This window comes from Hemitrygon akajei, chromosome 21 (genome assembly GCF_048418815.1).
Source record: "Hemitrygon akajei chromosome 21, sHemAka1.3, whole genome shotgun sequence".
Classification (NCBI taxonomy): Eukaryota; Metazoa; Chordata; class Chondrichthyes; order Myliobatiformes; family Dasyatidae; genus Hemitrygon; species Hemitrygon akajei.
Window position 1 is genome coordinate 18194066 of NC_133144.1, and position 12210 is coordinate 18206275.

At 42.5% G+C, this 12210-nt stretch overlaps 1 protein-coding gene across 3 annotated transcripts in view; it reads right to left on the reverse strand.

Moving 5' to 3' along the window:
* Positions 1 to 12210, reverse strand: part of LOC140714124 (deoxyuridine 5'-triphosphate nucleotidohydrolase-like) — a 46811-nt gene that overhangs the window by 14109 nt on the left and 20492 nt on the right. For all 3 annotated transcript variants that reach the window (XM_073024913.1, XM_073024911.1, XM_073024912.1), the window contains exon 3: positions 12029 to 12120. In XM_073024913.1, the coding sequence (XP_072881014.1) occupies positions 12029 to 12120 (92 nt within the window). The remainder of the gene's footprint in view (positions 1 to 12028; positions 12121 to 12210) is intronic.

Below are 12210 nucleotides of genomic sequence, written 5' to 3' on the forward strand. Positions count from 1 at the left end.
CCTAAACAATACAGTATAACAATTATTTACATAGTATTTACATTGTATTAGATATTATAAGTAATCTAGAAATGACTTAAAAGTACAGTCGGCCCTCCTTATCTGAGGGGGATTGGTTCCGGGACCCCTCATGGATACCAAAATTCGCATATGCTTAAGTCCCTTATTCAACCTGTCTCAATGCCGTGGTTCTTAGGACCCAGCGGAACCCCAGACCTTATTTAACCTGTCTCAGTGCAGTGGACATTAGGACCCGGCACCAGAGCTCTGAATGCGCAGTGTTTCTGTTCACGAAAATAATCACGATCACAATTGAAAATAAAGTGGAAATAATAAAGCGATCGGAAAGAGGGGAAACATCATCAGTCATTGGAAAAGCATTAGGCTACGTCGGTCAACGATCGGAACAATTTTAAAGGATAAAGTGAGAAAGGCTCTGCCCCGATCGTAGCTACAATTATTACTAAGCAACGCAGTGGTTTAATTATTGGGTTTTGGAGTTTTGAGTTTTTGATCCTCCACATCAACCCGGCATGGTGGAGAGCGCATTAGAGAGCGATCTGTCCCAAGTCCCGAGTTTAACCCAAACAAGCTTCCAGCACTCTCTCGCAACAAAGAAGCATTCCTGCTTTTAACAAAACAAAGAAGCTATTTTGATTACATACACAGTAACAAAGAAAAAAGAAGAAACCCCCTTTACACGAGAATTTCCGTTCCCAAGCCTGGCGCTGAAACATATGTTCTTAAGTGTTTTATATGCATAGAAAGGAAAAATATATACTATATACTAAAACAAATGTTTGACTAACTGACGCTAAATAATACCGGATGTACCTGTTCTGACATACTAAGAGAACTTACGATTTTTTTTTATCCTGAAGCACGATAACCCACACACATCCTCCCGTATACTTTAAATCATCTCTAGATTACTTATAATACCTAATACAATGTAAATGCTATGTAAAATGGTTGTTATACTGCATTGCTTAGGGAATAATGTCAAGAAAAAAAAGTCTGTACATGCTCAAACAACAAGTGCTGGAAGAGCACTTCCGGGTTTTCGCAATTTGCGGTTGGTTGAATTCGCGCATGCAGAATCTGCGGATAAGGAGGGCTGACTGTACAGGCAGTCCCCAGCTTATGAATGAGTTCCATTCCTGAGTCCATCTCTAAGTCGGATTTGAAGTTGGAACAGGTACATCTGGTATTATTTAGCGTCAGTTAGTCAAACGTTTTTCTTAGTATATAGTACATATTTTACCTTTCTGTGCATATAAAACATTTAAGAAAAGTATGTATTTCAATAATTAAACTACTGTGTTGCTTAGTAATAATTGTAGCTTTCATCGGGGCAGGGCCTTTCACATGCTCCATTAAAATTGTTCCGATCATTGACCGACGTAGCCTAACGCTTTTCCAATGACTGATGGTGTTTCACCTCTTTCTGATCGCTTTATTACTTCCACCTTATTTCCAATCGCGATCGTGATTATTTTCGTGAACAGAAATTCAGAGCTACGCCAGGTCCTAACGTCCACCGCACCAAACATGTTAAACAAAGTCCGGGGTTCTGCTGGGTCCTAAAGACCACCGCACTAATTCAGGTTAAATAAGGGACTTCAGCATCCACGTTTTTTGGTATTCACGGGGGGGGGTTCAAAACCAATCCCCTGCAGATAAGGAAGGGCGACTGTACAAGTTGTAAGGAAAGGTTGAGTGGGTTAGTGAAGTGTACTTAATTTCAAATTTGAGTAATATTGATTAAGCATTCTTTTTACATAATTCTTTCCATAATAATAATATTGATCCCAAGTGGGAAATTCATTTGTTAAAGCAGCAACATTTAAAAACACATGTAACGCCCTGGTAAAGGTTTCACTGCTAACAATGTTCGGGTTATTGTTAGAGATAAGGGGCGCTTAGCAATGTGGGCCATTCAATCAGGAGAGAAAGCTGGAAGAGTGGGTTAATAAAGACAAGTTGCTCTCATTTCTGTGGAGTGAGGGGAAGGAGTGGTCTGATGTGGAAGGTCTGAGTCCTCCAGTGAAGGGTGAGAATTTTGAGCTGGTATCGGCCCTTTCATCCCTGGCAAATAAATAGCCACGTGCACCGGTGGAGAATCCCAGTTATCATAGGCTGAAAATGTTCTTAGGAATGATGCCCACCCACAAGGGGGAGGAGGAATGAGACTTAGGCAGAGCAGACCTCTCAAATGCTGGATGAGTGGCAGTCAATGTTCCCTCTAACTTTTAGTAGTCAGTGTGCACAAAAGTCTTATGTTGTGCAAATTTTTTTCTTGTGACAAAAGTATGTGCGCACTGAATGCACACATGGCAGTTTATGGAGGTTTACAAAATATTTGACATAAAACTGCACAGAGTAACAACAAAGTAACATACATATTTAAGTCACTCAGTTATTTTTTCTCTCTCCTCTTTGCCATTTACCCGTATTTTGTAAACTATCTAGACTAATAGAACTTGCATCCAATTGATAGCTTTTGATTCTCATTAACATATCCAAATGACATTCACCTAAACGTTTTCTCAGCTTGTTATTGAGTTGATTCATTAGGCTAAAACCTCGCTCACAGTCCACACTAGATGCAAGAAAGGTTCCCCCAATGTCCCTCAACTGTGCAAGGTCGCAAAACTATTCATTTTGAAGTACAAATGCCACCATTTGAGCAAAGCTTGAAATCAGTTTGGATTTAATTTTTTCTTGCACAGAAAATTTGAAATCATTAAACTGTCTAACTATTACAGTATTTTCAGCTAGAAAATCATATTTTAGACACAAGGCATTAACTTGTTCATGTGAAGTTTACGATATGAACACTGTCTGCCAAAGATGGCTGCCGCCGTGTTGCAGCTATACAAACCAGAACAGGAAAGGTGAGGTGACATAAATTAGTGACGTGCACTGCGGTACAGGTGTTCCCCCCCCCCCCCCCACACCACTTTACAAATGTAGAGCATTCCTATGAAACCCTTCTTAAGCCAAAGTGGCGTAAAGCGAAGAACCATTAATTTATATGGGAAAAATTTTCATAAAAGCGAAAATCTTCTTTTTAATTGCGAAAACAAGTTACTAATATAGGTCTTTTGTAAAAGCAAAGTGGCGTAAAGTGAACATTCATAAAGCGGGGAGGGCCTGTATTTGAAAAACCAACTAACTAGTTAATAGAAACATTTGGCTAAAAGATTATTTTCAGTAAGTATAATTACTAATTACTACATTATTTTAGGTAACTAACCTTTCATGCACACATTAACTTCCTTTGTGCGCATAGCTCAAAGGGAACATACGTAGCAGTGCTCTGATAATGTGAAAAGACAGCGACTGGTAGAGTCAGAGAGGTCCAGCTCATGAGGTAGTGAGATCCTTAAAGACAGAATCCTTTGGCTACTTCTGCGGGCTATACACAAGCAGTAGAGAACATTTTTGCATGATGGGAAGCCCAACAGAGCTTATGACAAGGTTTAGAAACATGTTTCAGAAGGTAGAGAAACCTTCTACCTACATTTTTTGGCTAAAGAGACAGCTGAGTTGCTTGCGGCATAGAGGGGCCATCCAAACGGCTGAGGTGAATCAGTGAAGGATGGCCCAAGTGGCGAAAGGCGCAATCACAGGATATGATTGTTCAGCTTCCGAATGTTTCGTAAGACGTGCCCCCCCTCCCCCAACTTGCTGAGCTGATCAGAGAACTAAGAGGGAAACACAATGGAGGAATGGGATGCCTGTCAGCAGGGTACAATCCTCGTTAGTAGCCTCCATTGCTGAAGTGACCCCTGATAGCCCATAACCAGGAATGTTACAGGAGTTTGTGGCAGATTTTAGAGCGGAAGTGTCCAGGTTGTTAACAGCAGCTGCTGCCAAAACCGATAGGGAGCTGGCCCCACTGATGGGACGTCATAAGGCTGCTGTTGTATGGGGTCCCCTGAAAAAGGGATGAGCCAGTATTGTCTGTTACAAATGTGGCAAGGAAGAATGGGAAAGGACAAGTGTGTGTTGACTGATATCAGACTCTGAGCTGGCGCATAGTCCCCAATCAGTAGACTGTTCTGAGGATCAAGGACACACTGGCCTGCCTTAGTGGTGCAAAGTGGTTCAGTGTGCTGGACCTGAGGAGTGAGTATGATCAGATACCCACGAGTGAGGCTGACAAGAAGGCAGCATGTATGTGTCCACTTGGATTCTTTCAGTTTGAAAGGATGCTCCAGGGCATATCAGGAGCACCGGCTATTTTCCAGCATGTCATGGAGAAAACTGTTGGGGATTTGAACTTGTTGGAGGTGCTGGTGTACCTGGAGGATCTCATAGCATTTGGATCCACTCTCGAAGAGCAAAAGGCGCAGCTACTGAAGGTGTCAGGCCTCCTGAAAGATGAAGGATTAGAACTGTCACTGGACAAATACCAGTTATACATCTTTCAGCTATGTTGGGAATGTAGTCTCACAGGATGGAGTAACTACAGAGATGGTGACCACATGGCCAAGGCCCAAGAATGTGAGCACCCTACACTCATTCCTTGGATTCTATGGGTACAATCAGAAGTTCACGAAGGACTACTCTGAAGTGAATCACTTTTTGAATTAGCTTCCATACGGTTACCTGCCCTTGGGGAAGAAAGGGAGGTGGAAAGGAGAGGATGGTAAAGATTATCTTAGCTCTTTGAAGACTTTTGGAGCAATATGGGATGCAAAATATGAAGGTCTTTCAAGTTGCTGAAGGAGCTGCTGACAAAATTGCCTGTGTTGGTTTTTGCAGACCTCCAATTGCTGTATGTATTGCATAGACGCCAGCAGAGGGGGTTTGGGGGCTTGCTGTATCAGGATTAGTGCACGGGTCAAGACCTTTCTCTTTCGTCAGCCAGAGTCTGTCACACTCCGAGCGAAACTATCCACGTGCACAAATTGGAGTTTTTGGCATTGAAATGGGCAGTGATGGTAAGTGATTATATGGCACCAAGTTCAAGACGAGAATGGACAACAATTCATTGACTTGTATCCTGACCTCGGCAAAATTGGATGTCACAGGCCATCGTTGGTGGGTGGCGCTGTCTATTTATGATTTCAGCCTGAAGTACCGGCCAGGGAGCAGATCATTGATGTGGACACCTTGTCCCCAAAATGCTCATGAAGGGATGGAAGTGGATGGAGTGTGGGAGAGATTTCCTGAACCTGAAGTTAAAACAATGCGCCAGTTTTCAATCATGGGGAAGTCAGAAGCAAGGCAAGGGCAGGATCCAGAGTAGTGGACAATTTGGGAGCTTCTGATTTTGCCATTCCACAGCTTACTGCAACCTGACTGCTCTGAATACTAAGCAGTTACCCGAGTTGAGCCCAGGGGAACTGACTGCCGCTCAGCAAGATGACCCTTGCATAGGTACTATTTGGTCAGCGGTTGCAAAAGGGGATATGGCCCAAGCTGAAAAGATGAAACATACTGCTGAGAGAATGGCGCAAACTGGAGTTGAGGAACCATGTTTTGTACTGGGTCACATCTCCTCCAGGTAGGCCTCGGCATTCCCAGTTGGTCTGCCTGAGAAGTATCGGAGGATTATGTTGAAGTCACTTCATGATGATTCAGGTCATTTGGGGTTTGACAAGACCCATGGATTGGTCAGAGATCGGTTCTACGAAGCCTGTATTTGGAGGAAGACGTTGCCTACAAGGGCCAGTCCATTATCCCATCTGTCGAGTGCAGGGCCACTTGATCTGGTATGTATGGAGTTCCTATCCATAGAGTTCAATCCCAGCACCACGGCAAATGTCTTGGATATTAATGATCACACCAGATATGCTCAAGCCTCCCCTACAAAGGATCAGAGGGTGTCCACCATGGCCAAAATATTATAGAAAAAGTATTTTGTTCATTATGACCTCTGCAGACAGATACATAGCAATCAGGGTAGGGATTTTGACAGTAAGCTCACACGAGTTAATGAGCATGTTTGGAGTTGAGAAGTTTAGGACTATGCCTCATCACTCTCAGGGTAATCCCCAACCCAAGAGGTTCAACCAGACAATGCTGAACATGCTGAGAACCCTGAAGAACAGCACGAACAAATGGAATCAACATTTTGGGAATCTGGTCCACTGCTACAACTGTACACAGAATATTCGGGCACAAAGCAAGGTTGCCCATTGACCTCTGTTTTGGGACTGGCAGGGAAGATTTGCCATAGAAGACTTATCTGAGTATGTGTCTGATACGAGGAGAGAATTGCAAAAGGCATTTGAATGAGCTGAGGTCTGCTACATAGCAGAATCAAGGAAAAAAGAGATCAAAAGGTTAGGTTCTCCCAACTGATGCCTGAAGGCGAGTTCTCAAAGAATTTGGGGCTACCAGGGAAGCAGTTGTTTGACCACTGGGTGGCTACACTTTACATAATGGGGAGTCAGATGCCAAATGTACCAGTTTTCCAGGTGAAACCAGAGGATGGGAATGGAGCTGTCAAAGATTCTCCATCTGAACCACCTTCTACCTCTAGGACAAGAGGTATGTGTTGACCCAGAGCCTGACATGGATCTTACACCTAGTAAGACTCTGCAGCGATGTGGGAGAACAGAAGGGCAAGCAGCGGACATGTTTGGAAGGGACGTCACCACTAAATATGGAATGGACTCAGAGGATGATGAAATGGAGGTGTGGTATATGCTACCCTTTGCAAACTTCCCAATAACTAACTAAAGGATTTCTAAACCTCCACACGCTGATGCAGATGAAATGGGGGAATAGCAGTGGGCAGGCATGTTTGTGGCTGGACATTGACGGGAGACAGGGCTCTAAAGTAAATGGGTATGGAGTGGAGCTCAACCAGTGACAAACCGAGTTGTTGGAAGGCCATGTAATGGACAGGGAGCAGCCTCTCCATGTAAACAGGAAAGATCTGGAGGGGACAATGATTTGATGGAAATAAGGTGCAGGAGTCCACTGGGGATCGGTGAATATGACTTTTGGATTTGAGCTCCAACCTGTGCACGTTTGACTGTTTAATCATAACGGGCTCTTTTTTTTCTCTATTAACTCTTTAGTCAAGTTAATATTCATAAAGATACTCCTTTTAATTGTTTGCCATGTGCAGTCCATTATTTCCTGTGACAAGCTGAAACAGGGCAGCAAACACACAACATACACAAACCAGGGCTTGGATGGGCGAGACATGCCAATTTCATGGATTTGGCAAGACCGGAGTGTGTATACCCTAGATGTACAAAGCCAGAGAAAGATAAGTTTCTCGACGATGAATTGGGAGACTGCCAACGACAGCTAATGAGCTGTTTTCCTAGACGCCCAAGAAGAAAGCGGGATTCACGCACTTAACAAATAATAGAGAATAGAGTAAAAACGGTAATAAAAAGAGTACCAATGTGTAATAATAATGTACAAAATAACATATTGTGTGTTCACCTGTTGCAGAGATGAACTGTTTGTATGTGCTTATTGTATTTAGTAGGAAAGATTTTCTGTAATGATCCTTGTGACAGTGGAGTTAAATGAGTCTGTCCGAAAAGGTACTTCTCTGCTTATTCAGCAGATCATGGAGAGGATGCTTCAGATTGTCCATAATGGATAACAGATTGTTTAGTGACCTCCTCTCCACCACTAACTCAAAAGAATTATTTAATTAGTACATGAATAGCATATGGAATTCATTGCTACAGGCAGCTGTGGAGGACAAGTCTTTATGTATATTCAAGGCAGAGCTCGATAAGATCCTTTATTGGTCAGGGCATGAAGGGATACAGGGAGAAGGGAGGAGATTGGAGCTGAGGAAAATTGGATCAGCCATGATGAAATGGCAGAGCAGACTCAATGGGCCAAATGGCCTAATTCTGTTCCTATACATTATGGTCCTATAGTTATTACATCACCATGTCATAAGTGTGCACCTTACTAAAGTGGAACTACGCGCATGAGCATCTCCTAGCTCCCATATTTTTCTTTCAAATCGTCTCTGGTGTTACAAAACAAAGGCGACAAGTAAATTCTGGAACAAACATGAGACGACTACCTACTTGTTGAACACAAGAAATAGGAACAGGCCTGTCCTGACCTGTCAAGCCTGCTCCACCACTGAAGCGCAGCACTTTATTTTTCTTCGCAAGGCGAGACACATCAAGTTAAAAATAAAAATGACAGATACTGGACGAGATTTATGAGTTTGTAAGCAGTGAGTACCAGGTGATAATAATAAAACTTTTAAAAATCAGAAATGGCCTGCTACATTGTAAAAACAGACACATTTGATTACAAAAAAGATAACTGGTTGATGCTTACTGAATGAATTGAGCAGTATTTTTAAGCAACTGGAATAACCAATGATAAGGGAATGCCAGTTTTGCTGAATGTAATAAGTGAAAAAGTTTGACCACTCCAACCAAACCAGCCAAAACAAGCTTTGCAATTAATGTAAAAATAAAGCAGGAACATTTACAACTGTGACCATTGTTGATTGGAGAATGCTTTCGCTTTTACAAGTGGAATCAAAAGGAAGGGGAGTCCATTTCAGCTCAAGTGGCTGAGTTGCCGAATCTGAGCATTTCAGTACTGCCAATTCAGTAGCTTAATGATGCACCAAGAGATTGTTTAGCTTGTGGAATCTTACAAGAAAGTATTCAAAAACAGCTGCTAACTGAAGCACAACTCACATTTAAAAGAGCTGTTGAAATCGCTATATCAATGGAAACAGTCACCAGAGACGTCATTAAGTTGCAGTGTGGAATGAAAGTGAGCATTAACAAAAAAAATTCAACATTTGAACAGACACCTACCTGGCCGAACCAAATTGTATTACATTGTGCCAGGGGCTCACAAAGATCAGACCAATGCAGGTTTAAAGGTGAAACTTACAGAGAGCATGAGGGGCAGACAAAAATAAATGGAGAGTACAGGGAAGAGAAAAATATTTTTTTTTAAATCAAGATGCAGTTTCAAAAAGAGCACTAATCTGCATGCTGTTGATAAAAACTGATAGTGATGAGAGTGACACATGACTGAGTAGCCTTGAGATTTACAATGTGAAAACTTACAATAGACAAATATGGCTTACACTAGAAGTGAATGGCAAATTAAATTAGAATTGGACACTGGCTTGGCTGCTTCAGTCATACCAGAAAGAGTTTGAACATTTCAATGATACTGAACTGAAGCCTGTAGATGACCCGACTAAGAACTTGTACTGGAGAGAAGACAACTCCTGTGAGAATGATGTTTATGACAGTGAAATTCAACAACTAATAAGCCACATTGAGTTTTATGTGGTAAACAGGAGTGCCAGCATCATGGGTGCATGATTGGCTGAGACAACTATAATTTGATTGGAGATCCAACCACAATTTGCATGCGACATCCCTTTATTAGTCAACTGAAAGTGAATTAAGGAAGGTACTGAATGATGCCACAACAGTGGTCCTGGATGACATTGAAAAACTCAAACATACCAAGGATAAAACAGTGTTAAATGCCACACCCAAGTTTTACAAAACCCATTCAGTTCCATATACTATCCATGATAAAGCAGCCAGTGAGCTGGATGGCACAGAGGCCAAAGCAATTCTTTCCAAAGTTGAGTGGAACCCACGGGCAACATCAGTGGTCCCAGTAGCAAAGAATAGGTCCATCGAGATCTGTGATGATTTTAAGGTCACCATCAACCCAGTACTAGAACCTAATGCCCAGGATAGAGGATATCTTTGCAAACCTCTCTGGAGGGAAACACTTCTGCAAAGTGGACTTAGCTGAGGCCTACCTACAGATGGAGATGGAAGAAAAGTCCAGCGTTTTCCACCATAAAGACTCATCAAAGGGCTTTATCACTGAAATAGGTTTATTTTTGAGGTGGCATCTGCACCTACACTTTGGCAGAAAGCTATGGGACCAGATGCTGCAAGGTTGCCCAGGCAGTGTTACCTAGACGACATCACTGCTACCAGTGAGGATGACAAAGAACATCTCCAAAATCTGAAGACACTTAAAAAGATTAAAAGATCATGGGCTCAGAGCATGACGTAACAAGTGCTAATTCTTTAAACCAAGCTTCACTTATTGTGGTCACACTATTTACACACAAGGATTACATAAGAGTGCTGAGAAAATTCAAGCAGTGGTGGATACCCCAAAGCCAAAGGACATGTCACAGTTGTGGTCCATTTCAGAAATTCTCAATTACTTTAACAGGTTCTTGCTAGATCTGGCTACTGTGCTTCACTCCTGGAACTCACTACTACAGATCGGAGGGGAAAAAATGGCAATGGACAAGGCAGTATGAGGTGGCTTTCAAAAAGGTAAAGGAAGTGGTGACGTCAGACATTGTACTCGCACACCATGATCTACATCAGCTTGCCTGTGACACTTTCCCTTATGGAATAGGTGCAGTCTTATCACATGGTAGTAGTGATGGAAATGAACACCGCATAGCCTTTGCATCACATTCCTTTACTACTGCAGAGAAAAAGTATGCACAGGTTGTAAGAGAGGCCTTGAGTCTGGTTTGGGATGCAAAATGTTTCAAACAGCACCTGTATAGCAGAGTTACTGATTACTGGCCATCAACCACTAGTGTCCATTTTCAATCCCCTGAAGGGTGTTCCACTAACAGCAGAAGCATGGATGCAGAGATGGGCTCCATTTCTTAGAGGACACAATTACGAGACTGAATCCAGGAAAACAATTAATCATGGAAATGCTGATGGACTATCCCATTTACCTTGGAAAAGGAAATACCTGAAAACTTACTCCTTTTGACGTGTTCTCCTTAATGCAAATCGAAAGTCTCCCTACTATGACAGAGATGATCCAAAGGGAAACTGGAAAAGACTCCAGTCCCTGGTTTACATGGCAACCCAAAACAGCTGCAATGTGCAGCAGAAACTTCAGTTTCCCACAGATTTACCAGAGCCAGGGCAAACTTGATAGGGGGTTACCTTCTGTGGGAATTGAGAGTTCTTGTACCATTCAAGCGGAGAGCTAAATTCTTGGGGAGACCTACATCCAGGAGTGGTCACAATGAAAGTGTTAGCTCAAAGTTTTGTCCAGTGGCTTGGAACTGATCAACAGATTGAGCAGCTTGCCATACACTGCTTGGGATGCCAATATGTCCAGAAGATGCCAAGAACAGCTCTTCTCCATCCCTGGGAATGGCTTGCATTGCTCTGGCAGAGGATTCATGTGAATTTTGCCATCCATTCATGGGCAAAAATTTCTTGGTAGTTGTGCATGCAGCTACAAAGTGGCCACAAGTGTTCCCAATGGCCTCCACTACAGCCTCACACTCTGCTGGTGTATTGGGAAGCCTATTCTTAAGGACTGGGGTTCCAGAACACATAGCCAGTGTCGATGAACCACAGTTTGTTGCAGGACAGCTTCAGCCATTCCTGGAAACAAATAGAATAAGCAACATATTACATCCAGACTGTATCTTACAGCTACAAACAGCTTGGCGGAAAGGTTTGTCCAGTCTAAAGAATGCACTGCCTGCAATGTCAGTAGAACACACTACACCAACTCTGAATCAGAAGCTTGCCAATTTCCTTCTTGCATATAGTAATGAACAATTGAACCAGCAATTCACCAGCTACGCTGTCGCTGGCTTGTCCCTTACGTTCATGCTTGGAGCTCCTCAAACCCAATCTCAGAAGGAGTATGCAAGTCGAACAGCTGAGACACAGTGAGGGATCCTCAAACACGGAGCTTCTACGTTTCACTGCTGGACAAGTGGGGAATTACAGAGGTGATCAAAAGTAGGTGCTTGGAAAGATGAATGGAGATTGCATCTGATATCATCTGGAGACAACGCATTGATAAAATAAGAAGAGTCAAATGTTAGAAAAGAATTGTGTCCAAAGCTGTCACAACCACTTTGTGCAGTCTGAGTCATCTCCTACAATCATCGAGGAGTTCCCTGAACCTGAGATATATAGGCATATTTGAGTTGAGATGCATTCTATAGTGAGTACTTGATAATTTAAAATAAAACAAAAATACATGAAAGCTAAGAGTAGCAATTATTAACACTTACCCACTCTGCCATAGAAACCAGGAGGAAGTGCAATCTGAATATCAGTCTTCACAATAACTTTATCCTGAGGAAGGATCACATAATCATAGGCACTGCAAGATAACCAGAGAATTGCACTGAACAAGCTGGAGTAAATAATCAAGAAAAAAGTGCACCATCCATGCACTTTAATACCCACCTCG